At 59.7% G+C, this 27,652-nt stretch overlaps 1 protein-coding gene across 2 annotated transcripts; it reads left to right on the top strand.

The window, feature by feature from the left end:
- Positions 1-24: 24 nt before the first annotated feature.
- Positions 25-27,114, top strand: TANGO6 (transport and golgi organization 6 homolog). Of its 2 annotated transcripts, none has more exons than XM_052796517.1 (17): positions 25-811; positions 1,140-1,256; positions 2,780-2,930; positions 3,760-3,884; positions 4,404-4,566; positions 5,127-5,209; positions 9,010-9,122; positions 10,611-10,787; positions 12,046-12,172; positions 13,104-13,283; positions 16,795-16,929; positions 18,371-18,880; positions 19,077-19,134; positions 21,596-21,748; positions 24,526-24,677; positions 25,828-25,941; positions 26,724-27,114. In XM_052796517.1, exons 1-17 carry the CDS (start codon positions 71-73, stop codon positions 26,898-26,900), a joined length of 3,276 nt encoding a protein of 1,091 aa, XP_052652477.1. In that variant the 5' UTR covers positions 25-70; the 3' UTR covers positions 26,901-27,114. The 2 variants fall into 2 exon arrangements, with proteins under 2 accessions (XP_052652477.1, XP_052652476.1); XM_052796516.1 differs by having other exon boundaries at positions 3,757-3,884.
- The last annotated feature ends 538 nt before the right edge of the window (positions 27,115-27,652 follow it).

Here is a 27,652-nt window from a genome sequence, read left to right as displayed (position 1 = left end):
CCCCTTCGCCCGACCTCCCCAAGATGGCGGCGGAGAGCGTCGCTCCTCCCCCTCGCCCGACCTCCCCAAGATGGCGGCGGAGAGCCGCGCTCCTCCCCTTCACGGCGGCCCCAAGATGGCGGGCGGCGCCGAGCCGGGCCCGGAGCTGGAGCGGGTGGTGGAGGCGTTGGAGCTGCTGCTGCGGCGGCGGCAGCAGCCCGCTGGGCCCGGTGAGCGGGACGGTGAAGCCGGGCCCGGCCCAGAAGGTGCCCTACGACCGGAGACGCTGCGCAGCAACTCGGCGGCCCTGGAGGAGCGGCTGCGGAGGGCGCCGGGCTGGGCGGCGCTCCGCGGCCTGCGCGATGCCGTGCTGGCCCGGGCCCCCGGGCTGGCCGCCGGGGCGGCGGGCGAGGCCGAGCCGGGCTGGGCCGCCGCCTGCGGGCTGCTGGCGCTGCTGCTGTGCCTGAAGGAGCGGCTGACCGCGCTCGCCGCCGCCCCCGCCGCCCCCGGGGCCGGGCCCGGGGCCGCGCCGCCGCCCAGCGCCGACACGCTGAGCGTGGGACAGGGCCGGGCCGTGGGGCGGGCGCTGCGGGCCGCCGTGGGCCTGGGCCTGGTGCCCTACCTGCCGCCGGGCGTGGGGCAGCGCCCGGGGCCCCCCGCGCCGCCACCGGCGCCGCCGGCCGGCCGCGGGGCCCGGCTCCACGCCGCCACCGCCGCCCTGGCCGAGCTGACCGAGCACCCCGCGCTGGGCGGCCCGCTCCTCGCCCGACACCTCGGCCTCCTCCTCGCCGGCCTCTGCCTGCTGGGCCACGGCCCCGCCACCCACAGCGAGGTCCGTGGGTCCCCTCTCCTGCCGCTCGCCCTGCGCGGTTTGGTGCCGGCCAGAAAACCCGTCGGGGTCACCGGCCTCGCCGGAGCCCGCCCAGCGGCACCGCCGCATGTGCTCCGTGGCCGTGCTGGGCTCCCGCTCGTTGAGCCCCCCCGGGCCACCTGCCCAGCGTCGGCTCCCGTGCCGAGCGCATTCATCTCCGTGCAAGGGAAGAGATGGGAGCCGGGGAGCCCGGCGAGGGGCTGGAGGGGCACCGGCACGCGGTCGGGACCGGTGGGCTTAGTGCCGGCGGCCGGGCTGTCGTCCCCACTCCAGGGTTTGTTTTTTCCAGGGTGTTTCGGAAGCGGAGCGAGCGCGGTGCCGGGAGGCCCTGCGACAAATCCTGGACCGCGTCTACCAGCCGCTGGCGGTGCGGGAGCTGCTCGTCCTGCAAGGCCGGCCCAAGCAGGTACCCAGCGGCAGCGGGGCCGTCCCCGGCGCGGGGCGCGTACCGCCGGCGGTGCCGGGACTGTTTGTTCCCGCGCTCCCAGGGTGCCTTTGCTGCTCGCCTGCAAATGTTCTTACACCTTAAAAACCGGTTTGGTGCAGCACTCCCGTCCCCGAGTGCCGTGTGAACACGCGGGCGAAGCCGCTGGGCTTGCGTCACTCGCGCGGCAGCACCTGGGGCCCTGCTGTAGAGGGGTGTGCGCGCGTGGGTGCGCACGGACTCGGGGACTCTCATCGCGGCACGTGCCGCCTTGGCTTGGCAGTTATGTCCGCTGTGCCTGGCCGAGCCAAGCGCCTTCTCTTCCAGAACCTGCCCCTTTCCGCTTGAGGGGACGAAGCGGCGCTGCCTCGGCACCGGCTGCTCTTTGTGGCCGTTTCTAAGGCTGCGTGGTGGCAGTGGGGAGGAGGAGATGGGGAGCGGGTGCTCTCGGGGGAGACCTTCGCGTTGTGTTTAGAGAGTCCCCAGGGAAGGGACCGCATCCCAGCTCCAAGCAGGTGCTGTGGGTGGGCACATGCCCACCTGCCATGTCACGGTTCGGGGTCAGGATGCGAGCAGCTGCTGGTGCGCACGCGGGACAGCGTGGGGCCGCTGGCTCAGGCACAGCTCTGTGCCGCACGCTAACCCTCCGGCTGGGATCGTGCACAATTCCCGAGCTGGCTGTCCCATGTGCGAGGGCTGCAGAGGGTCCGTGCGAGGAGCTTGCTTGTACGGGGCAGCACTCTCAGTGCGTGCTGTGGTTCTTCCACGCAAAAGCAGGGGTCTCCTGGTTAAACAAAAGCCAAGCTGACATCCCAAGCTGATATTTGCACAGTGCCCTTAATAACATGCTTTAACTTTTGGTCAGCCCTGAAGTGGTCAGGCAGTTGGACTAGACGATCGTCGTAGGTCCCTTCCAACTGAAAATATTCTGTTCTATTCTGTCCTCCCCAGCACAGCAGTGCTGGCCTGCCTCACTCCTTGGGGTGTCTGAGCAAGCACCTTCATTCAAACCGCTTGCTTTGTGGGTTCGCAGCCTCCAGACAGCTCTGCTGTTTGTGCCGTCCCGGGGGGATTGCTTTGCTCAACCAGGGAGCCTGCGGGCTCGCAGTGCCACCTCCGCAGCCCAGCCTCTGTGCCGGGTCCTGGCAGGGGTCACTGCTGCGGACCTCTTACCTGCATCGAACCCAACTTGTCCCCCGAGCTCCCTGTGCATCGTTTTGGTAACAAGGCAGTCAGAGCTGCTGCCTGACCCTGAGAGGCTTTAATTAAAGGAGGGAAGCTCTGCACGAGGGGATGCTCCTGGGAAGGCTGGCCTCTCTCATTAAGCCCTAATTTGCTTTGTGCCACTGGATGAAGAAGTGATTTATTTAAAACCTTTCCCTGTCCTGTGTTCCTATCTGGTCTCAAGTCCTGCAGGGCAGAGTGCAGGCTGTTTGCCTGTTAGTGGGGGTTTGCACAGGAGTGTGCAAATATGCTCCTTAGCCTGCTCCTTTGTTTCCTTTCAGAGTCCTCCCTCTCCTGGGGAAGAAACAAAGCCAGCCCTTGTGCGGGCTCCGGCATGGCTGCGGCGCCTTTGTGGTCAGCTGCTCTCTGAGAGACTAATGAGACCCAATGGGGTTCAGGCTGTGGTTCGGGGCATCATGGAGGGAACAGGCGGTGAGTAGGGTGCTCTGACGCTGCTCTTGGCTTCCAGGATAGCAGATTAGAAGAGACTGTGATGATGTGTCTGAGACGTTTCATCCCATGAGACGCCCAGGAAAGACAGTGCCATCAGAGCACTGAAATGGGAAACAGCTTTTGTCAGGCCAAGCTGACTCTGTAACAGTTGCACAGATTTTGCCTCTGACTACGCTGAACTCCCAAACGGTGAATGCCTTCCAACTGCAAATGCCTTTGGTTCGGTGTACACCATCATGTTTGAGGTCCAGACTGAAGGCCTCCGAACTCATTTAGTCTGTTTATGCCTCCGTGGGGTCGCACCTTGTGCATGTATGGAGCGCAGTTCGCTCCGAGGAGCTGTACTGGTGCTGGTTTGGTGGGAGCTGTGCTTGGTGCTGGGCTGTGAGCAGCTGCAGGTGGAGTGAGACCTGTCCCGCTCCAGGGCTCAGCAGCCTTGCTCCTCTGCTCTCCATTTCCCATCAGGGAGGGAAACTGTTGCTCTCTAAAAGCTGAATCCCACAGTTTTTAGTGCCAAAGCCTCCTCTGGCCAATACCAACCTGATGCACTGTCCAAGCATGACCTCCTTCCACCTTTTGGCTCATACACCTACTTGTAGAAGTTTTTTTCCAGTATCAAAGGTCTTGGGCAATAATTTTTCCCCTTCTGTCATTAAATTCAGATGTCACCTGGAAGATAACTTGGTTTAAAGAGAATAATGAAAGCTAGAAATCGAATTTTGGGCCAGAAACATCTGGCTTCAGCCAAAAATGGCCCTGCTGTTTGCTGTCAGTCTGAGCTGATCTTGGCTTTCTGCTGGTGTAGCAGGTGGCACTGGTGCTGAAGCAGCAGCTGTGGACTGGAGAAAATGTGACACGGTTGCAAAGATCCTGGCTTCCTGCCCGCAGCAGTGCCTTTCCCTTGAGGACTACTACACACTGGTATGCCCCCAGGTAGGTCCCTCTCTTCCCCTCCCCGCAGCACGCTGGCTCTGGCTGGGAACATGGAGCCAGCTCCCCGCTTGGAGAGCGTTGGTACTGTTGCTTCTGCTTGAGTGTGGCCTGGCTCGAGCCAGGACAACGTGATGTTTTTCTGCTGCTCTGGCAGTGGTATGTGTTTCCACCCTACTCTTGAATTTTCCATATTTGATTGAATAGCTGGTTAACATTGCCTGATCGCACGAGCTGTTCAGCACTGCGCTATAAGGAGCTCTCTGCTGTGGAGCTCTTGCTTCCAGCCTTTGGCTATGGGAGTGGTGCAGGCTCTTGGTTTGAGCCCAGAAATGCATCCTGTGTTAACATGCGCACGGAAAGGAGACCGGCTCTTCCATATGTGGAATGTTGTGCCAAAATGTCCAATGCAGCAGCACACAGGAGGCTCCTCAGTCTCCACTGGTGACTGCAAGGAGATGGCCTGCACCTCTTCTGAGGGGCTGCTGATCTTTATTCCTTTATTGTGGACTTTCCTTCCAGATTCTGGACTTACTGCACATCCAGGACAAACTGACAGCGCGCCAGTTCCAGCGAGTGGCCACCACGACGCTGCTCACCATGGCGAAAGAGCACCCTCAGCTGGCAGAGAAGCACCTGCTCCAGCCCATGTTGGCACCGCTCCTGCGATGCTCGGAGACAGCAGGTACCGGCAGGTCTCTGCCGAGCCCCAGACCGGAGAAGGGTCTGGTTTCTCTCTTCGCTGATCTTTGTCTTTCCATCAGAATTTTCTCGGGTTGGTGGCTGGGCTGCTGAGCGCGCAAGCCCAGCTCTGTCAGTTGTGAACATGTCTGTGTGGCTGGGTGCACCATATTTACTAGCACTTGAGTCAAATTACTATAGTGTGAGAGCCAAGTAGTGGGGCTTCTGTCATGTGCTCTTTGGGAAACTCCCAGTCTGCCAGTCTCGTTTTGGGCTTCCGGACGGAAGCCATCGGTTCCCCACGCTGACCGAGCAGCTCTCTGGGGAATAATCCATCAAGAAGTTGTGGTCTGCTTTGATTTGCTTGTAACCTCGTGGAGTTTACAACACTGCAGTGATATTTAGCACAGCTAACGAGAGCTCATTGGTTCCCATGCTGCCTTGATGGAGGGAAGGCAAGAGAAGTATCGAAGTGCTTTCCAGTGCTGGGCATGGACGGGTTGCTGTTCTGCTGGAGGCTCCTCGGCATGTGGGGGTGCTGATATTTCTGCCCTTTGTTTTCAGAGCTAGCAGTGGAAGATTTATCAGCAGGGACCGTGCTGGTGACAGAGGCAGAGCTCAGCAGCTGTGTGGAAGATGTGCTCAAGGTATCATGTCTGATTTGGGCCTGAGGGTAGGCGAGAAAACTACTTTAAGAAAGAGCTGGTTTGAGACTTTCTGAGCAATTCAGTGTGTGTGTTAGACCATGACAAAAACCAGTGTCTCCTGCAGTCGTGATGCCGAGGCAAGGCTGAGAGCTGCACAGAATAACCTTGTACATACCACTGCACTGGTGGAACTGCAGCTTATGCTGGATACCAGAGGCACTGCCCAAATCCATTCAGGCATTCTCATCCCAAAACGTTCTGCAAGATGGCAGTGAGCCCTTGCTCGTTGTTTTTTCCTCCCAGTGTCTTTCTGGTGTGTCAGAGTAAGAAGAGTCTGAGTGGTGGGCTGGTAGCCAGGAGTCTCCATGGTGTTCTCATATCCTCTTCCTCCTCTGCAGCAAGACTCTGAGCATTGCTAAATTGCGCAGCTTCTACAGGACCGTTGTGTCTGGATGTACTGTCAGAGCAGCTTCAGGACTTGGGCTGTAATAGTGGAGCAGGCAATAGTAGGGTAGGCAGTGCGGTGGGCAGGAGGTCCTAGTCAGGAGTACCGCTGGCCTGGCACGCGTTGCCTCGGGCTGTCAATCCTGGTCTGAGATGATGCTGTTCACCTTCCAGTGTCAGAGTTGTGCAGCTGGTCAGAGGGAAGGACAGATTGCGGGGAATCCTGCAAGTGCTGAATCTTCAGAGGATGCCTGAGCTCTCCTCCCAGGCTGTCACTGGTCCCCCTCTTCTTAGTGCCTCCGTGCCTCAGTTTCCTTCCTGTAGAGCATGGATAATATAGCGCATACTGAGCCCAGTGTTACCTGTGTGGGAGGGAGAACCTGCTGGGAGCTGCTCTCCCTGCCTCCGAGGTCTGCAGAGGGCAGCCTGAGCCAGACTGCTGGAGCTGGAAGCCTTTCTACAGCTCCTACAGCATTAACCCCTCACAGAGGGATGGGCAGCAGCCAGCTCTTGAGTTGGGCCAAAATGCTTCTGAATGAGTGACCTGGAAAAGAGGGCACTTGAGGTATCGGCAAGTGGCCGGCTGTGCTGGACTGCTCAGCCCTGCAGTGAGGGCAGCTTGGCAGGGTCCCCGCCTTGTCGCTCGGTGGTTGTGCAGCCAGTTGGCAGCGAGGCATTCGCAGTGGGCGCCATGAAGTGAGCAGATTTGGTGCGGCTCTGAGGCTACTGAGCTGTCACTGGGGTGAAAAAGAGAGCGAAGGTGAGCTCAGAGGCATCGCAGAGCTGTGGGGAGAGGTGGGAGAGGTGGTGCAGTTATCCTGGTGGCTGCTGTTAGGAAGCAGAGAGCATGTGAGTACGGGGAAAGGAGGGTGGGCAGCAGCTCAGCCACAGGGGAGATGCTGTTAGCGGCTGTGTCCTCACCTCAGGTGTCCCAGCCAGGGGGGGATGACACTGCTGCTGGTCCCCGTGGGGTGTCCCCAGTGGTTCATCTTCCCCTGCTGATATCTGTCGGGGGCTAAAGGCATTACAGTCTGTCTAGTCCCATTGGACAAGTCAGGTAAATTGATAATGATGAGTAAGGAAAAGTGAGTATCCTGTTTTGCAGGGACCATTCTGAACTGAACCCCGCGACACGTGGGTTTCCATGTGCATGAAGTTAATTTTAAAAACGCAGGTGGGTAATCCTTCAGCAGCTGCTGCTGGGTGTCCAACCACCTCCTCTGGAGCTGCTCTTGGTGCAGGATGGTACCTGGAGGCAGTGGTGAGGCCTCGGAGCTGGTCTGTGTGCCTGGCTGCAGAAGCAGGGGGGATTGCTGAAGCTCAGCAGCTCTCCCAGCCCTGATCAGGTGCTGGGGGATGGGGAGGGTTCAGGAAAATGGAAGGAAACTTAGGTCTCATCAGAGAAACGCTCTGGCTTTGCCAATAACAGACAGCTTCCGTGCTAGAGGAAGTGTCTTGTGGGCAGGACAGTGCAGGTTTAGCACCTTCTGTGGAGCTCCTTCCTGCAAGGGGTCCCTTGGAGTGACAAGCAGGGTGTTCAGCAGCGTAGATCTTGGCTCTGGCATTTGGGGGAGAGGTGGGGTCCATTCTTGTGTTCCCTGTGAAGGAACAGGGCATTTTGTGGAGGCCTGTCTTCTGAAACCTTCCCTTATAGCTCCTTTTTCTGCCGTTCCCACCAGTATCACCAGTGCCATGCTGCAGGCTTTGCTGCCTGCCCTGACAGCAGCCCAGCATTCTGCTGCACGTTCCAACCCAGAAGGACATCTCCAGCCCAGGAATTCAATTTTCAGAAGCTGGTGACTTGCTTACTGGCATGCCCCTAGGCAGGCTAAGCTCTTAAATGCTGTGATTGTTGTAGTATTTTGCGTAGTAATGATCTGTTGTAACTAGCTGGCAGGCAGAGACCAGTCTGGAGGGCTGCTCTGCGGCTGCCGTTCACAATGTGGGTGCTGGGGGAGTTTGGGGCGGATCCCTCCTTAATGGCATAGTGCTGGAGGCCTGACAGCAGCCAGATTAGTGACGGAGACTCCAGCCTGCGGATTTGCAGGGGTTTCTTGCCTAGCAAGTGTCATTTGATGCTGAGTGAGAAACCATCCTTGGGGCTTCATCAGGGAGGCTTTGTGTACAAAAGGTTCTGGTTAGAAAGAATGGCTCCGTGGGGATTAGCACAGGAAAAAAGGTCTGTTTGCATCAATACAGCAGGGCAGAACATTATCAGGACAATCTCTCTCCTAGCCCTCCTACCTGGGTTGTCACACTGCCTGGAGCAGGCAAAAGCTCTTTGATCTGTCCCCAGGGCACTTCCAGCCCTGGAGCAGGTGATTGCTCTCCAGATCGCTCTCCAGCTGCAGAGGTCAGAGGCCTGGGGAGTGCTCTGGTGTGAAGGGACGACATCTTCTGAGCAGGTAGTTCACCAGCTGACACAGCTGGAAGTCCCTTGGAGAACTTGTGAAAACACTTTATCCACCCACCCCACCACCACCCCCCAGCTCTTTTTTTTTAAAGCTAAAAGCTATTGAGGGAGGTAGAGCCTGCTGAAATGAGGACCTGAACACAACAGCCCTGAGTAAAACCTGAATCCAGCTGGGCAAGGCTTGATATTTAACCATTTTCTAGACCAAGTTTTCCCAGCATTATGGCTTTGACTGAAAGCATCCTACCTGGCTATTAGTTTTGGACAATTCCTTTAAAAGGATTCAAAAGGAAACAGAATGTCCTAAGACTTCTGTGAGTGTTTTTCCTGTGCTCTGTGGGCAGCAAGGTGGGACCTGTGTGCAGTGAGCTGGTAACAGTGGCTTGCCTGGGAAGGGGGTGCTGGTTTCATGGAGGAGGGCATTGACAGTGATTCGGGAGGGTGCTGCTTGAGATGGAGGAGAAGAACACGGCCCTACAGCCTCCTCAAAGCCCCTGCAACCCACTTGCTCAGCTCAGCGCGTGACAGCCCAGCTGCCGTGCTAGGGACTGATCTCTGTATTTGAGATTTGGCTCTAGGTACAGTATTTCCATAAAGATTTGCTAATTCAAAGGTGCCTGTTGCATCCCTCTGTAACGCAAGACTTTACCCCTAAGCAGCAGACTTCCTGAATAGCTGGCTGAAGTGTTCCTGTAGCTTGGAGCCCTGCTGTGGTTAAGCAAATGCTAGGAGAAAGATGGTGCTGAAGGCTGCTTTTAACACAGAGTATGGCATAATCAGGGAAAACAGGCTCCAGACTGAAAGGAAGAGAGGCTGAAAACCCTCTGCCATCCTCTCTGGCAGGAGCCATTCTGCGCACAGACATGCTTTCTGTCCTTCCCTTTGCCTTCCCTCTGCTCCATGCAGGTGTTTGACTCTTCTCCCTGTGCCCTTCTCTCTGTAGGTGTATGTGGTTGGAAATGACAGCTCGAGCCTGCTGCTGGGATCCTTACAGTCAGTCCTGGGAGTGGTTTTTTCCCTCTATTCCTTCGCCAAGCAGAATGTGTCATACTTACGGTAAGGAAGGATTGTGCACAGCTTCTTCTGGGGTTTCATCTTCTCCGTTCTGCCCACCTCCAAAGGACGTGCTCTATATGGGCACGTACAGAAGCCGAGACCAATTTTCTCATCCTGAAGAGCTCTCATTCAAAGTAGGCAGTAACTGCAGGCATAGGCACGGTATACAACCTTACTGGCAGACCTGTGCCTGAGGAAGCAGTTCTCATGCTAGTTTTTGTCTTCCCTGAGGCCAAAATGTTTGGTGTAGAGGCAAGCGTGCCTTGTGGGGGCCTCGGAAGCACAGGTTAACTCTTAGTGTCCGCCTAGGAGCAGGGATTGTGATTGTTTGTGGATGGAGACAGTGATGCTAGGACCTGGCTGGATGTTGGAGGGATCTGCATACCAGGGATCTAGAAACAGGATAAAAACCTGGATAAAACAGCTTGAGCGCTGGCTCTTGGAAATACAAGATCATTCTTCTCCTATCTGGCATCGCTCTCTTCTGATAATGTGCATTTCCTGCCGCTCGGCAGCTGTCCCTCGTGCTCTGCCCAGCTCCCCCATGACTGATGTATGATGGTAAGCGCCATATCTGTTGGTCATGGTGGCAGGGACAGTGGTGACCAGGTGCTGGCTCTCCTCTCTTCTTTCTCCTCCTAGGCTTTCCCTGGGCTGCCCTGAGTTTGGGCCAGCCTAGTAAATACACTCCTGGTGGATTTACACTTTGCTTTGGTGATACTGGCATGTGGGTACTGGAGGCTTTCCCTAAAAGGTCTGTGTAGACACGGCCTCTGCTATTATTAAAGACATCGTTAATCACTTCAAAGAGTAGTGAGTGCTGTGGCAAGTTTGTAGAACAAGCCAAGTTAACACTGCTGCTGGGTGAACAGAGCCACTGCTCGCTTCTCTCTTTGCAAAGGAATTTGGCAGGGGTAACTAAAACCACAGCTGCCTGGAAGTGTTCAGGTTTCCAGACCTCTGGCACAGCACAGCACTGCTACTCCACCTCATTAACCCGCATCTTTCCTTGGCAGGGGTTCCCACGCCACCTTACAGTGCTCCCCGTCTCCTTCCTCCTCTTCCTTGGCACAGCTGACAGCTCTGTGCTTTGTCATGTTGGCACAAAACACCAGGCACGGCGTGCTGAGGCTGCGTGGAAGCGGCTGTCCTTGTACAGACACGCTGTTCAGACAGTGCTCCCTTCCTCGCTGGGCTGAAATCTTGAAGGACCCAAATCCTTCCATCTGGGAATGCCAGAAGGACAGGATGTGCTGCTGATCCCCTTATAAATTGACACAAATGCCTTCAGCTGCCGGAGCCATCAGCCAGAGCATCCTAAGGAGTGCCCATGGTCACTCCAGAGCACTCTTTTTTTTTTTTTTTTTTTTTTTTTTTTTTTTTTTTTTTCCCTCGCCCCAAGATGCGTGGTCCCGTTGCAGTGCTGGTGTGCGGGGAGGGGTGCGGCAGGCGGAGCAAGGTCACCACTGCTTTCTCTCTCCTTGCCAGCTCCCCGTGCCAGGAGATCCTGCTGTGGTTCTTGGAGAAGTCGGAGCGAGAGGTGTCGCTGGCCGTGCTGGAAGGCTTTGCAGGGCTGAACAGCAGCGTGCACACCCTCCACCCACGGTGCCGGTTCTGCGTGGGCAGTGAGGGTGGTGCCACCATCGCAGTGGAGGAGGCCATCAGGTGAGTGCTGTTGGGGCAGTGCCAGGCATGGAGGGCAGTCCCCAGGCATCATTCAGCATGTAGGGCTTTTCACAGCATGCCTGGCAGAGGGAGCCCAGGCAAGCGTGGGGCTGCCGGTGCCATCCCACCACGGTCTCATCCCCCCAGCCACGCAGGTAGTTGGCTGTCTGCGTCAAGCTCGGGCAGGCGATGCTTCCACACAGCCTCCAGGTTCCCTGTACGCGGCGCAGAGCTCTGACTTTCAGCCCTGAAAAGCAGCACACTCTGTCTGAGCGTTAGTGTGTACTCTCTCTGTGCTTTTCCTGAGTCCCGAGTCCCGCCTGCAGGGTGTCTGGGAATGGGACGTGCTTCTTCAGTCCCAATGCTCCCCAAATTCAAATTCCACCGTCCAGCCTGAGGCTGTCTCGTGGCAGATTGTGGCTGCGTGGAGTGAGTGAAATCCTTTGGGCACAGGAGGCACCGTCGCAGCAAGGACTCTAGCAATGCCAGCGTTGCAGAGCCAGCGACTGAACTCCCCTCCTGCTCTTGCAGATGGCCTCTACAAGTAGAGGCAGAGCGTGGCCATGTGGGGAATAAACTGCAGCCATTAGACTCCAGCCACGCAAACTGGGACTGTTCAGCAGTGTGACATTTGGTTTTAAGAGGGGTAGCTGTTAGCTGGCAGGTACGAGCCCGAGGCAGTGCTGTTGAGCAGGCAAAGCACACAACTCCTGCCCAGGAGTGTCTGTGGGGTGGGTGTGCTGGGAGCTGTGTGCACCCGTAACAAAACGCAATGCAAATAAGCTTGTTTTGGTTTCATTTCAATCTATTCCTGACCTGAATTAGAAGAAGGTCTGCCCTGGGGTCTGCACTGGTTAAACTGGCTATACTTTTAAAATTACTCTTTAATGGCCATGGCTCTGCGTGTGTCTGTCCTCCTTTTACGGCTATGACCGGTGCATGAATTAGCCAGTGTCAATCCCGTTCTTTGTAGCATGGCTGGATTAAACATGTGTTTTGCGCTCATGGTTCCTGTTAATGTTATTCCTTTAACGAATGCAGGTTAATTAATAAGCTGAGCGCGTGATCATGTAGACCAAATGAACTGAGCAATAGTTTGGCTCGGCTGCCTCCAGGCTTCTGCTTTCTGGTAGTGCTGTGAAGGAAGGTTTCCAAGAGAAGGCAGAAGTGAGATTTGACCTTGCCATGCAGTAGTTTAGAGCCAGCCCTGGAGGGCGTCTGGGTACATTCATGTTGGTGACACAGTGACCTGTTTCAGTGATGAAGATGAGGCCCTCTACCAGAAAGTTTCCTCAGAGCAGTGCCATGTGGAGAACTTGGTGGAGCTCTTGTCTCACTGCCAAAAGAGTGGTCTAGCCGGAGACTTCTTCATCCGCTGCCTGAAGGTAAGGGCAGGCAAGTCTCTGGTTGTGGCACATCTGCAGAAACGGTTTTCATGGGCCAAGTGGTCTGTGTGGCAGACAGCAAAGGAGACTGGTCATCCCCTTACAGGCCTCGGGAGCACTGGGCTGGGGTACGGCACGCCTGCGTGCCGGGCAGGAGAGTGTAGGAGGGGGAGGCAGCCCTGGTCCCTGAAGGGATTAACCCTCGTTCCCCCTGGACTCTTTTGACAACAGGAGCATGTCTGAAGTTTAATGGTGTGTTTAAGGCTGTGAATAATCCCTGTTGCTTCCTTGGCTCTAGCGGAGGGGCCCTGGCACCTGCTCCCTTTGATCCTGCTCGGAGCCCCGGCAGTTCCCTCCTGGCCTTGCCTGGGCTGGGCTTTCTGCGCCCTTGCTGGCAGGTGGAGCTTCAGCCCGTAGTCACACGGGGTTTGCGGCGTCCTGGGTGTAGGGATGCTGCTGTGACACAAATGGGACACCCAGGAGCTGTGGGCAGCTCTCGGAGACCTTGATGTACTGAGTGGAAGGTCCTGGTCGTGTGAGGAGTCAGCACAAACTCTGCAAAGGGGATGGAGGTCCAGGTGCCTTTGTGAGCAACCACTGCCAAAAGCAAGGCTGCAAGCAGAGACCCAGCAAGCCTCACAGCCCAGAGGATGGCTGGTCCTAGGAGGAGTGCTCGGTGGTGCTCTGTGTGGCATCCATAGGGAATGGAGGTTTGCGAGGGTTTGGCCTGGTGACAAGTGTGCGTGCATCTGGAAAGGGATGAGGTTGGAAGAGGGGAGGTAACCGGGAACCTTTTGCAGCAGGGTGGAGGTCTGGGTAATATGGACCTGCTGGGCCCAGGACCACTGGCGTGGTGACCACAGTGTTCCTGGCACTGATTTGCCTCTATTTAACCATTGCCTCTCCATGTCCTGTGCTTCCTTCCTGGCAGGCGCTGACTCAAGTGGCTGCGGAGGACGAGGCGGCTTTGAACTCGGCTGCGGTGCCTGGTGGGAGTCTCCTGGAGCTGGAGCAGTACCATGCCGAGCAGAGGAGGAAGCTGCTGGTCCTGCAGCTTGTGGCCACGCTGTGTGAGAGCGTCTCGGACACCGTGTTCACAGATGTTGCTCAGGTTGGTCATGGCAAAGCCCTGGGGGATCAGCAGCTGGAGCACGTGGCAGACCGAGCTCTGGGCTGCTGGGCTCTAAGGAGACAATGGCTAAGAAAGAGCTGGAGAAAGCTAGAGCATCCCCAGGAAAAGCAGTTTATTGATTCAGTTGCAAGTGTCTCAACAAGACACCGTCCTATGCAGTGCCAGCAGGAAGGACAGAGTCAGCTGCAGAGACAGGATGGAGCAGCCCAACAGACATCTTCGTATTTGTGTCCATGGTTGTCTATTAAAAGCCAAGAGAGTAGTCTGTGTGTTAATCGGAACTCTGACTTACCAGCTTCTCATCTTTATTTTGAGCAAAATTTATTCCCGAGTTTAACAAAGCTTAAAGACATCTGTACCTGGCAGACCTTATTGGTGAGCGCTTGCTGCCTATCCATGGTGCTGGTGCCTGGTTTTTCTGGCACGTCTCGGCAGCCACCTCTGGGAGCTGTGGTAGCTGGGCTGCCAGCTGGATGAACACAGCATTGCTGCTGTGTCCTGCTTGCCCCTTGTCCCTGAATAGGCCATTCGTGGTGTTTCTGTGGTTTCTGCTGCTGGGACGCCCGCACCAGCTGGTGTGTCTGGTCATCAGGGTTGGCATAACTGTGCTGATATGGTTGGCATTTGTCCATGTCTTCATGAATGGGCAGCCACAAAATTTATTAAATATTATAATTTCAAAGGCCAGCTGGTGTTCCTTGAACCTGGTACCAAAAAGGGTTGTTAAAATATGACACTTTTGTCCTCCCTGAGCCCATGCTGCAGCAGCGCTGAAGGGGTTGGCTGTCCTGCACTGTGCCAGGTCAGAAAGGCTTTTGGGTGCCAAGGGCAGCACAGTATTCCCCATTTCCCCATCAGTCTATTTTAACTTCCTCATCCTGGTTGTTTTTTTTTTTTTTTTTTTTTTTTTTTTAAACTCAGTGACCTGGTTATGCCAGTTAACTCTGACTGGCTTGAGCGGAGGCGGTCACTGCTAACACAGGTTTCCTCACTTTTCTCTTTGGGACAAAGGAGTCTTTGTGTGCGCTCTGCAGTGACAGAGGGGACCCAGCCGGTGTCATTGCGGCGGTGCGGCAGCCAGCGCTGCTTTGTCCTCACCTGCCTCTCCATCACACCCACCCACGCAGGACTGGCTCTGCTCCCTGGGCCAGAAAGGATTTTGGGGAAGGATTTTGCTGGGTTTCTGGGTCCAGCCCTGAGTCTAGTATAAAAAGAAACAACCACCAAAAAAGAAACACAGACAAAAAACCCATTATACTTCCACCTGGGGGTTGTATTTCAGGGAGGGCTCCCTCGGGTTGGGACAGGCAGTTGCAGAGCTGTTTTTAAGCAGGTTCTGCAGCACAGGGTTCCTCCAGGGTGTTTGTTCTTGCTGTGGGCACTCCGGTGTGTGGCTTTGTGCTTAATGGGTTGGGGCAAGCAGGATCCGCCTTCCCAAAGCCAGACCCCAGGAATGGCAGCAGCTGTGGACCCCCTCAGTTGCACAATTTATTTTATTTACATCCCCCCCCAACCAAGTTTCATGAGATTGACTTGATTTCCTTGATACGCCAAGGATGCTTTCCTCCTGCATGAGACAGAAATGTGCCTCAGTGTTTTATTTTTTCAAGCTTTTTTCCCCTTCCACATTAAGGTGTTTGGGTTTTTTTTTTTCCTTCTAGATTAGTTTTTTTTTAACTTTTTGTTTTTCTCAATAGCTATCTACTGATAGATTATTTATTGATTAAGTTCGAATTTTTTTGCATTAAATATTATTTCAACCCATTCAGTTTGTGTGTCACTGTTTTGTGAGAGCAGATGTTCTGACACTTGTTTTTACTTTCTTGCTGTTTGATGGCATTTCTTTTCTGGACTAATCAGCCCAGAAGGTACCTAAGCCTTTTCCGCAGCCCCTCCCAGCCAGCCTCCCTCCTTGCTGCAGTAGGGATGTGCTTAACGAAGCTGGCAGCGATCAGCTCTCCTGCTGCTGAGGAATTGCGTTGCCTGCACCCAGTGCCTGTGCCCTGGAGGCTGGAAATGTGGGGTTTGGTGCAATAGTACCTTGTTGCCCTTGTACTTTGTTTTCCAAAATAGGAGCAAAATAGTTCCTCTTTTGCAACACGCCTGTTATGTAGGAACGACCCCAATCCAGCCTCTTCCCAACGAGCTCGCCCCAAGCCGTGCAGTGAGCTTGCCCTGAGCCGTGCGGTGTCAGCGCAGCTGGCAAAGGCATGGAGACAATAAACTCACTAATTTCAAGCTCCTTTAGAAGTGCAGGAAGCCTGTGGTATCAAAGGGTTTGGTGCCAAGTGTCGAGAAGGCAACAGTGCCAGCCAGCCAGGCGGGATTGTTACGGGCTTGGGGGGAAAAAAAAAAAGTATTGTGAGAAAATCACAAGTAAGTGACACACGTGGTGAATGGCCTGGCTCGAGTGTTGGCTGTGTGTGGGTAAATGGCGTCCGTTCCTGGCCTGGGGCAGGGAAGGGGCTGTGCTCTTCCCCAGAGCTCGCCGGGAGTGCGGGCAGGCGTGATTTTTTTTGTCGTAATGAAGTTTATTGGAGCTGTGCTAACTCCCCACTCAACTCTGTGTCTGGCCGTCACTGCTGTGCTGTGTGCCGGCTGTCTGCAGTCCCGGTGCCTTGCCGCAGCCGCGTATACTTTAGCTCTCGCTGTCACTGCATCTGCTTGAATTTTCCAAGCCCAAGCCTTTCTCTAGCGCAATTTCATACAAACCTTTCGTGTTTCCACGTTTCTGCCGCCACCCTGACCTTCCCTCTCAGACCCCATCCCAGTTGGCTTCCCAGCTCCCATCCCATAGCCATGGCGGAGCAGCGACAGGAGCCAGAGAAGGCGCTGGGCTGCCTCCCCCTGCTCCTGCAGCCCCTGCGGGGGCTTCTCCTGCTGAGAGCAGCCACCGCAGTTTAACCATCGCCTTGTCCTGAGGCTGTGGCAGACGGGGAGCGCGCGCTTGCCGGAGCCCGGCGGCTGTGGTTGTGGCTGTGGTTGCCCTGGCTGTCTTGCTCAGCTGCCCTCCCAGCCCGGCTCCCAAAACCCTCGCCTGCAGGTTCAGACAGCCCAGTGCAGGGCTGGGGGCTGCGGCCCTGGGAATTCAGCCCATGCGTGCTGCTGCCGGAGGGGTGGGCAGCGGTTCAAGGGCTCCAGCACCCCCCGCAGCTGCCTTGGGAGCCCCGTCTCCCTCCTGCTGCTGTGCCCGCTCACCTGGACTGGGGGATGGCAAGGGAGCTGGGAAGGCAACTGGGATGGGTCTGAGAGGGAAGGTCAGGTTGGTGGCAGCGACAGGGTAACACGAAGGGTTCGTACGAAATTGTGCTAGAGAAAGGTTTGGGCTTGGAAAATTCAAATAGGTGCAGAAGAGACAGCGAGAACTAAAGAGCACGTGGCTGCGGCAGGGCACCCCGAGGTGCGGGCAGGGGCAGGCAGCGGCAGCGTCCCGGGAGATCCCTGGGGATCCCATCTCCTAACTGCTCTTCCCCGCGCTCTCCGCTGGCAGGTGGAGGAGTTCGTGGCAGCCACGCTGCAGCGGGCCTGCGTCAGCCCGGCGCGGGGCCCCGGCGCGGCGGCGGAGGTGCAGACCCTCACCATGGCCATGGGGCTCGTGGCCGCCATGCTCGGCGGAGCCGTCCAGGTGAGGGGGCAAAGCTGGGATGCTCGGCGGCCTCGGGGTGTGGGGAGGGGGGAGACCGGGCACAGTCCCGCCACGCTCAGCCGAGGGGTGCCGCAGCCGGTGCTCTGGGATCTGGGTGCTCCCTGGGTTGGGGTCCCTGTTCATTCCCAGTGTGTATATGTGTCTGTATATATACATACATATATATTATTTTTCCTCAGAGTGGTTCCAGGGTGCTGGCCAAGGGTTTGATCGCAGCAGGGCACCCCCGAGAGCCTGATTAGTTAATTTATAATCCAAAATCTGCTTCCGAGAAGGCACTGACAGAGCAGCGTGGTCACGTACAGCGTCTTTAAATACCAACACTGCATCCTCTGCATCCCTACGTGTCCACAGGCTCCATCTCTGGAGCGCAATGAACTTCCTGCTGTGGGCTGTACCGTTCTTGAAAATCCTCTATAAAAACAGTACATCACTCAGTTACCCCGTTATACAGTGTCAGCTGAACTGCCATTGGGGAGCAATCACACGTTCGTTAGTGCGCTGCAATCACTCCGGCTTGCACTTACATCACTGAGCTGCCAGGGTTGCTTCATCCCCGGACGTGCCCAAAGGCAAATCCAACTGTTAATGGAAAAAGATAATTTATTGTGTCTTATTGCGAAATTCCTAACATTTAGAAAAGAACATTATTGAGTTGGAGAAAACTTAAAACCAGAGTCTTGCAGCTCTAATGGGCCCCCTCCCAGGCGAGCTCCTGCTTCCGCTCTGGTGTTAATAGGAGCAACTTAACTTGGCAAATTGAATGTCAAAGGTTTCGGAGGCAGCTGCAAAGCTGTTTGAGTGCCAAGGGCCAAGGGTTTTTTTACACAATCATGCCAAAGCTCCCCAAAATCTCTGCTAAAGCATCACTTTTCATGTCTTATGGCCCAGATTTTGCTGTAGCAGTTAAATCCAGGTTAAGGCAGGAACTTCTCCTCCCTTGGGCACTCCTGCAGCCTCGGGACAGGTCGCAGCTGCCTCGTCTGGAGCTTCCTTCCAGGCAGGACCGAAAGCAAACCCCACACGGCGCTGGCAAGGTGGTGGAGGGGTGTCCCCGGCTCAGCCCCCATGCTGAGCATGAAGGTCCCGCATGGACACCGCTCTCCTTTGGGCTCTCGCCCTTCCCACCTTCTCCCGCGGCACCTCGGGGCCAGGCTGGCACGGTCGCGGCTGTTGCCAGCATCTCCCCTGCCGGAGGTGCCGCGGCTGGGATCGGCACTGGGGCCACGGGGCATCGCTGGCGAGAGGAGCTCGTGGTGCCTGGAGCCCGGTTTGTGGGGGGGAGACGGAGGGTGGCCGGCTTGGTGCTGCCACGGGGCTACAAAATGGTCTCTGGGGTGCCTGACTCCGTTGCCAGGAGCATCCCGGGGAGCGAAACTCCATTGCGGCGATGCCAGGGCTGCTTCTCTCCCTCCCGCAGCTGCAGTCCAGCGACTTTGCCGTGCTGAAGCGGCTGGTGCCGTTGCTGGAGGAGCTCTCCCGCACCTACCCCGAGCCCCTCACCCAGGAGCTGGCTGCGGACCTCCGCATCGCCATCTGCACCCACGGAGCCTTCTCCCCCGGGACAGTGGGCGCCGCTGCCGACGGCGTGCTGGGAAAGAAGCTGGGAACGGGAACGCAGAGCCCTGCCGGCATCCCTGGCGGAGCCCCAAGCCCGAGGGGTGGCCGGACACCGCCGCGGCACGGCCGCAGCAGCCCCTCGGCTCCCAGGGAGAGGAGCGAAGAGCAGAGCATGTGCCATGAGGCTGGCGACACGGGTCCCGCTCCAGCTCCGTGTGCCGACAGCCCGGCCCCGGCTGGGCTTCGGGAGCTCCTGGTATCAGCCTACGACCCCCAGCCCCCCAGCCGGGCAGCCGCCCTGCGCCACCTCTCCAGCCTGATCACGCAGCGGGATCCAGAGGCACTTCGGCTTCAGGAGAAACTCCTGCAGGTACCAGGCTCCCGCCGCGGTCCCCATCCTGCGCTGTGGTGCAGAGCTGGGGCTGAGCATGCCGGCAGGCTGGGGTCGGTATTACCGGAGCCCTCCAACTTTGCCATCACCGTTGGCGAAAGGCGCCAGGCGAGAGGGACCAGGGCTGCCAGCCCGGCGTGGTGCCACTGCCAACTGCTCTCCCTCTTCCTCGCAGGTGTTCCTGGAGAACGTGCAGCACGAGGATGCCTTCGTCTACCTCTCGGCCATCCAAGGTGAGCGATGCCCGGCTGGGGCAAGTGCCAGCGCTTCGTAGGAGAAGGTTTTGTGCTGGGGGTGCTTTGGGCAGTGAGAACAAAGAGTGGCAGAGCTGCGGCCAGGGACTCAGCATCATCTTCCCTCCCGGACCGCGTCTTCGTGCCGTTCGGTCGAGCCTGGAACCGCGTGCAGGCTCTGCACCGTGTTCCCGAAGCCGGCGGGCTTCGTCTCCCAGTTGTGCTTACTCAGTGGGTAATTAGTTCATTTACCCTGTGACTGAATTGCTGATCTGCCCAGACCACAAGCGCCTTCTCGGTGGAGCCGGAGCCTGAGGCGAGGGCACCCTGGGCAGGTTCACCCTCAGGGCATCCCCCGGCCAGAGAACACCCAGGAGCCGGTCACCGTCCCCGTGCCAGGTCCGTGCTGCCAGCCTGGGGCTGCGGTTCCAGCACGGTGTGAGCGCAGCCCCGGCACCCTGGCCCTGCACCCGGCTGACATTTTGGCTTGCTGGTCTGTTCAGCTGAGGCTGGCAGAGGAGCTGGGGCCGTGGCAACCCACTGGTGCTCCCTCGGGGCTCTGCCACATCCATCCCCATGGCCATGGCGGCAACTACCAACCCGTGCCAGCCAGCCGGCACGTGGATATGGAACGACGGAAGCATGTTCTGGGTTGGTTCCCCGATCCGTTGCATCTCATGGCTTCACAAATTGCTGCCCCTGCTGAGGGGGGAGAGCAGCAGTGGGCACACATCCAGCCCCGGTGCTGGTCCTGGCCACGCCGGCAGGAGGTGGAGGGTGGCAGGATGCAGGCAGCGGGCTGGCAGGAGAGCAGCGTGCCGCTCTGCTCACTGCTGGCTGCCCTTCCCTCCGTGCTGCGCCGCTGCTGGGGGCACCGAGTGCTGCCGCCGCTCACGCCGCTTCCAGGGAAACCTTGGGTCCGCGCTTGCACAGCGCAGCCCCACGGCACCGGGCTGCCCGTCGGGATTTGCAGGCAGGTGCCTCCACGCCCGGGATAACACGGGCATCCTGTGCGACAGCGGGTCGCGGTGCGCCGGATTACGTGGAAGGAAGGTGCCATTCCCATGGGCCAGAGTGATACCGGTGCTGCCGGGAGCCCCGGTTGCCGTTGGGTAGGTAACCTTCAGCAGCAGCTGGAAAAGGAGCTTATCACCGTGCTTCCCTCTGCCTGTACGGTCTTGAGTGGGACGGGTTTGTCCTTGCCCCGCAGGTGAAACACAAAGGCTTCAACCGTCCCCAGGTGATTAATACACCCTGTGCAGCTGCCTCCGTGTTTCGCAGCTCGGCTGCGGCTGTGATTAACCGTGACGCGGTTCCTTGCGGCAGTGACTCACCCAGCCCATGCCGCGCTGGCAGCGGCACCTGCGGCGTGCCATGCGCGGTGCTGGCGACTGTGCCAAGCGGGGTCCCCAGTGCCCTGGTCGGGCTCCCCACCACAGCAGCAGGGCTTGCCTGCCAGCCGGCCGTGCTGGGGCTGGGACCGGAGCCGGCTGTCGCGCCACTGCTGGTTATCACAGAGCCGGGCTCCGGCGAGGTGATGCTGGAGGAGAGGTTGCTGCTCTGCCAGACGTGCCCAGGCTTGCAGAGGGTAACCCACACCGGGTGCCCTCCGATAACCAGGGAATGAGGTTGGAGGTGAAGGCGGCTGCTCCTGGAGGGCAGGGGAGCTGGGGCTCACCGTGACTCAGCGCTTGGCACTGCCGGGGCAGCCTCTGCCTTTTGCCCTTTCCCTGGAGAGCAGCTGCCTTTTCCCATCGGAGAGGTGCCTGCTGCCTGGGGAGCCCGGTGATGCTGGAGCCCTGGCCGGCACTTGCCTCCAGCCTGCGTCTCTAAAGGGATGGTGAAGCCAGCCCCGTGGCATAGCCCGGCACGCATGCCATGTCCAGGATCTGACCCCTCTTCAGCCCCGGTGAGATGCAGCAGGCACAGGGCAAACTCAGGCTCTGGATCCCAGCCTGGGCCAGGCAAACCCAGGGGCTTCGTGGAGCCCCGGCGGGGCCGAGGACACACCAGCAGCGTGTGCCCAATGGCCGGGAGCTGAGAGCAGTGACCAGACACTGTGCCCGAGCATCACCTTGCGGTACCTGGCTGTCCCGATGCTGGGCCAGCCTGGGGTGAGCCCCGCAGCATCTGACGGCTGGCATGCCGAGTCGACACTCAGTCGATGAACATTAACCAGCAGCAATTAGCGGGCACCTGCTGCCAACTGCTAAATTATTTATTTTTCAGCTTGGCACCCAACCAGACCTGGTGCTGGGCTGCCCCGGCGCTGCGACTTTGTGCGGAGGGGCTGCAGGATGTGCCGCGGGGCCGGGGCGGTGCACAGGGTCCCGTGGGTGATGGCTGCGCCGAGGGCACCGGGGTGGCACAGCCGGCGGCGGTTCCTCTGCCAAGGCTGGTGGCACGTGCCATCCTCATGCCTGGCCCTGACCCGCGCTTTCCTCTCGCTCTTCCCCCCCAGGCGTTGCCCTGCTCTCCAGTGAGTACCCAGAGCGGATCCTGCCCGTCCTGCTGGCACGGTACAGGGGCCCGGCACAGGGCACGGAGGATACCGCGGCCGCCATCGCCAGGATGAAGCTGGGCGAGGTGCTGATGCGTGTCACCCAGGCGCTGGGTAAGTCCACAGCCGCGTCCACGAGCCCGGCAGTGGTGGCCGCTGCCGGCAGCCACGGCACCGCTCGGCCCTTCGCTGCTCTCTGCCACGCTGCCAGGTCCAAGGGGTAAAGCCCACGGGGGCTTTTTGTTGTCCGAAGGTGAGAACCAGCTCCCACGGCCCCGCTGCAGGGGGGGTCTGGAAGCCGAAGGGTGGCTGGCCGGGGTTTGCCAGCGGGCAGGAGCAGGGCAGCAGATCCTGCCAGCAGCCCACCGTCCCCTCGGCCGGCAGCGCTGGGCTCAGAGACTGCTGGGAAGCGCCCGGACACGCAGGGCTGAGGGGTAAAAAGCTGGATGAGGTCTTTCCGGCAGCCACTGTTGGGACACGTCCTAAAGCGCCTCGTCTTATTCCCCGGCAGAGGCCAGGCCAGCGAGAGCACGCAGCCGGAGCGCTCCGTGGCCAGGGAAGGCGGCAGCCGGTCCCCAGTCCCCGGCCGGGTGCTTTGTTCCCCAGTCGGCCGTGGCAGAGCCGACCTCCTCCTGCAGACCCGGGACTGCCGGAGCCCCGCGTGTCCCCTGGCCGTGGTGGCATCCCCGAGCTCTGCCGGCTGTGGGGCATCCCACTGGGGCCAGTACTCCCTGGGCCAGGTTGTGCCGCTCCCCTGCCCTGCTGCCGGGATGGGGACGGGGCATCCTACGGACCAGCAATCCCATCGTCTCCCCGTGGAGCTCCAGCGAGCGCTGTGAGCGGCAGCAGAGCCTCCTGGTCTCTAAAGTCCCCCGGGCAACGTCCACGCGTCCAGCCCTCGCCTCGCCTGGCACTGCGGCCGCACCGCGCTGGGTTTCCCTCGGCAGCTGCCCACGGCACAGCTGGCAGCGGGACGGCGGGCACGGCCTCCGCTGCGGCTCTCCCCACTCCCCACGGTGCCTCTGCCGCGGGCAGCAACTCTGGCGCGTCCTGGCTCGCCTGCGTATTTATAGAACAAATCGCATGAAGTTGTTTTTGTTGCAAAGCTTCGGGATTCAAGAGTGAGGTTTTATCCGGCGCTTCCAGAAACGCTCTGCTCTGTACAGCAGCGCTGCTGCGGTTCGGAGCTCTCCTGCTGCTGCCTGGGGACTGCTGTGCTTCCCTTCTGTCCCATCCCTGTCCCCGTCCCTGCCTGCCATCCCACTGGAGTGGCTTTTTCCCATCCGGGAGGGGATTTTGCAGCAGGTGCCTATCACCCGGCAAACAGCCGGTGCGGGCAGTGTGGCTGGAAGCACACGGCAGCCCCGTCCCAAGCGTGCGGCGTCGTTCCTCTGCCTCCAGCAACACAGGGCCGAGCACCGCGCAAGGGTTCATGGAGACCTTGCGCTGACCCAATTAGCTTTAGCTGCAAACCCATTAAATCTGCTCTGGGTGTGCCACGGCAGACCTTTTCCCTTCTCTGTCAGGGAGCATGTGCCTTGCTTGCTGCAGGAAGGGAAATGCTTTGTGCTCTTTCTGTGGCTGTCCGGCACAGGGTCGGCGTGCTGCTGGCTTCGAAGGAGGTGCATCATGCTCAGATCATCCAGCACTGCTCGGACTGCTTTAATACCAACCCCTGGGGTGCAAGTATGGAGCAGGCTGCGTTCTCGAGCATCCTTGGCCATCCTTGGCATCACGGTGCTGCCCCGAGCTCTCCCACCTTGTACCACACAGGAGCCGTCCCTGCCCCTCCGAGCGCGCAGTCCTTTAGTAAAAGGGAGGGCCATGTAGGAAAAGTGAAGCTAGGACGGGACGGTCCTACAGAAGGACCCGTCTGCCTGCCGCCTTGCCTGTTCCTGCCCAGCTCTTGGCCATCACATGCAATATTTCGCCTCCTTGCACACAGACGATGCTGCCAGGCTGTCAGCGTGCCGGCAGTGCAGGGGGCTGGCCAGTCCCCAGCACCTCGCAGCAGCGGCCCCGAGCCCCTGCGTGCAGGGTGATGGGCTCCCTCCGCTGCCCATAGGGTTTATTCCTGTCCCGGCATCCCGGGGCTTCCCAAGGGCATCCCAGGCATCCCACTGCCTCCATTGGCTGCAGGACACCAGCATCCGAGGAGCTTCCAGAGCTCGGGAGAGCCAGGAAACCACTGAGCTCATGGGTCGGCGAGCCTGCCAGGGCTTCCTTTCCTCCGCTACTCCCAGGCGAGTGCCGCCCCGCGCTGCCCTCGGCCGGAGCAGCCCCTGCCCGGTGGGAGCCGTGCCCACGCTGTGGGGTGCGCGGCCGCCGGCCATCCGGCTCGCGCAGGAGGACCACACGCCCGGGGCGATTGTACATGCCGGTCACGGGCTCCGCGCGCCGACCTCTAATTAGGCGGCTCACACATCCGCGGCGCCTGCGTGTGCTAATTGGGGTGGGGGGTTGTGCGGCTGAATTAAGTGAGAAATTAGGCTTCCCACTTCGTTTCTGCGTGCTGTATCTGCGATCACCTCTGAACGGCCCCGTGGGAGCCGGGAGGACGTGGGATGTGCCGGACGGCCCCAGACAAAGGTCTTTGCCGTGGGGTACGCGCCACTGGGGTTTGCCGGCGCGCCGGGGGACTGCGCCGCGGCATCCTTGTCTCTGGCACCACCGTGGGTCCCTGCCGAGGCTCCGTCTGTGCCTCGCCCAGAGCTGTGCCCAGGTCCTCACGCTGGGCACAAGCCATGCTCCAGTTGTTGCATCCAGCTGTTTGGCGGTGCTGCGAGGCAGGGGGGCCCGATCCGGCTGCTCCCAACAGAGCCAGGTCTTTGGCAGGAAGGGGCCGTGGGTTTTTCCTTGCCCGTGACGTGCCGCTCTGCTCTCTCTTGCAGGGGACATGGTGTTCAAGTACCGGGAGCCACTGGTCCAGGCCTTCCTGCGGGGCGCACGGGACCCCGACAGCGCGCTGCGGGCCAGCAGCCTCTCCAACCTGGGCGAGCTCTGCCAGCGCCTTGGCTTTCAGCTGGGCTCCATCGTCCAGGAGGTACCAGCTCCATCCCAGCCCTGCCGGCCCCTTCCCTGGGTCCCTGCCTGGGGAGCACAGGGCCATCGCTCGTTAACGAGGGTGGTTCGTTAGCGGATGGCAGGGCTGCTGAGCGCTGGCTGCTGGGGACACAACAGCCTGGGGGTTTCCATAAAGGACATGAGCGATATTTGCTGATATTGCAGAGTATAAAAGTCACTGGACCTGAAGCAAATACTCAGGAAATTCTAGCCCTGATTTTTAGGGCTAAAAGCTTTAAAATCAGCTAAAGATGTCACTTGTGCAGGGAGGCCGTAGCCCAAGGACAGGCAGTGGTGCCTGCTCCACCCATGGCAATCACACTGCAGAGGAGACCTGGGGGCACAGTTAGTATTTGCCAGAGACACCTTCTCCCCCACTTAATAAGACCTCGTTACCCTTTCCGTTATCAGGAGGCAGCTGACGGCTGGCGGGGAGGGCAAGGTCCTCACCCCGGCTGCAGGCTTCCAGTGAGATGCGGCTGCTGGAGCCACCATAGCTGTGGTCTCGGTGGAGTGAGCCCAGCTCTCGGGGGTCTTCTCCCCAGAGGGCTGGGGGGGGCTTGCTGGTTGCTGCCGGCATCACGGTCCGGCAGCCCTCGAGCTGCTGGGTCTGTGCCCCCATGGTAGCCAGAGCTTCAGCCTCCGGTGCCTCCCAGAGCAGGAGGGAGGTCAGGAAACATCAGGGATGCAGCGCTCAGGCTTCTTCCCCGGTCCCCGCTCGCAGCCGCTCAGCATTGGTGGGGTACCGGCAGCGTTTGATGAGATGCCAATGCACCACATGCAGCTATTTCGGGAACACGCTAGCTCTGCTAATTCTCCCGGCTGTCACTGCCGGGGGTTTAATTAGGTTCCTTTGACTCTGCCCGCTTTTTATAAAGCTTTCCAAGGCATCTGCATGCCACCCGGCCCCTGTGAGAGGGAGGGCTGCTCGGTGCCCCCGCGCCCCGCAAAAAGCCAGTCCCCCTGGTTGGGTGCTGGCAGGGGAACGCGCGGCTGCCCCAGGCTGGGTGCAGGACTCCCATCCTCATCCTCCAGCCCCAGGCCACCAAGGGAGATCCCCCCCACCGTGGCCGGCTGCTCTGCCGGGTCCCCCTGCGTCCCCTGACAGCCCCCTTGCCCTGTCCCCACAGGTCACCTCCTGCTTGACGGCCGTAGCCAAGACGGACCCCAAGGCGGAGGTGCGAAGAGCAGCCGTGCACGTGGTGGTACTGCTGCTGCGGGGACTCAGCGAGAAGGCCGCCGAGGTGGGTCACCTCCCCGCTTGTCCCTGGGGCAGGGGCAGCCTCTGCCAGGCTCCTGGGCATCCCTGGGCACCGGCACAGCACTCCTCAGGGACAGCTTCTGCCCCACGGGGGCTGCAGGGCTCATTCCCAGGCAGCTTCCAGGGAAAGTCCCATGGGACCAGGACCTCCAGCTTGTGCCTCTCCCACCAAAGGGCCCCCCCCCAGTGCTGGATCCTTCCCGGGGCAGAGGGGACTTCATGGGGGCATCCCTCTGAGCTGCCTGGCCACGCCATGGGGCAGTGCCATGCCATGGGGCAGTGCCGTGCCGTGCCGCAGGGCACTGCCAGCTCTCAGGAGCCGTGGGAGTTGTTTGTCCCTGATTTGACTTGGAAATGCCCGTTTTTTCCATGGGCCGTGGCCTCCCTCCCCGCTTCCCAGGAATGAGCGTGTTGGGACTCAGCTCCCATGGAGGAAACAGCCAGTTCCCCATGGGAATCCCCGCAGCGGGGATCTCGGCTTCCCCTCGTGCCCCCAAGCCGGAGGGACACCACGATGCGCTGCTGGGCTGGGCTGCACTGCTGGCATCTGAGGAAACTGAGTCACGGGAGGGCTGGGGCTCACGCCTGAGGCAGGGGGGTGGTGGTGGTGGTGGTGGTGGTGCCGCCGTGTCCTGGCACCGGCAGCGTTGGTGGAAGGGGCAGCACCGTGCCTGCCGGGGCACGCCAAGGGTTGCGTTTCGGGTTGTTGCAGGTGCGGGCGAGATGCCGGTGGGTGCTGATGGTTCTCCTGCCCGCTCTGCCCAGGTGCTGCGGGACGTTCTGCGGGACCTCTACCGCCTGCTGAAGCACGTGGTGGTGGCCGAGCCCGACGGCGCAACGGTGCTGCACGCCCAGCTGGCGCTGGAGGAACTGGACACGGTGATGAGGAGGGTCCTCTTCCCCCCGCAGGCACTGGAGAAGAAGATTGTGGTGCTGCCGTAGCGGGGCACAGAACAAACTCTTCCTCCTCTGGCATCAGGGCCAAGCAGCTCCCTGAGGGAAAGGGTTCGCTGTGCCCCCGGGATGCCGCCGGCGGGCGCCAGCCGGGGAGGAAACCGCAGCCTGGGGAGGGCAGGCGGCTGCCCCCAGGCTCCCTGCGGCCGGGGCAGTGCGGGCTTGCTGGGACAGGGCGGGGGATTAAAGAGAGACATGCTCAGCCCTGCGCCCATGACGTCTCTGGGAGCTGCGCGAAGCCCCTGGGTGCCATCGTAGCCATGTCCCGGCCCGTGGCTGGGCCGTGCTCGCCCTCACGCGCTTGGCGTGGCGGAAGCGTCGTGAACCCTGACGAGCCCCCGACTCCCACGGGAGGGTGGGCATCGGCCCCCAGGGCCGGCCCTGGGCTGGGGGAGCAGCCGACGGGGCCGGTGCCTCGGCGGGGTCCAGTGTGGTCAACCAGCACCGGGTGCCACGGCTGCCCCCGCGGGGAGCCGGGAGGGATGGGGGGCTCTGCCGTCTGCACCCCCCCAGCCTGGGCTGCCATGCACCCCGTGGTCTGGCAGGCAGCTGCCACACTGCCCTGCCTGGCTCTCCCTCAGCACCGCGCTCACGCCATGGGGATGCTGGAGGGTCCTGGGACTGAAGAGCTGACCGGCAGCTCTTGCACACTCGCACACTCACTGCCGGGTGCCCACGGGCACGGAGGGAGCCTTTCTGGGTGCCAGCCCAGGGCAAGGGACAGGGACGATCCCTGGAGG

The sequence above is a fragment of the Harpia harpyja genome, chromosome 9 (assembly GCF_026419915.1).
Source record: "Harpia harpyja isolate bHarHar1 chromosome 9, bHarHar1 primary haplotype, whole genome shotgun sequence".
Classification (NCBI taxonomy): Eukaryota; Metazoa; Chordata; class Aves; order Accipitriformes; family Accipitridae; genus Harpia; species Harpia harpyja.
The sequence above is the reverse complement of the archived record's forward strand: the minus strand, read 5'-3'. Positions and strand labels throughout refer to the sequence as shown.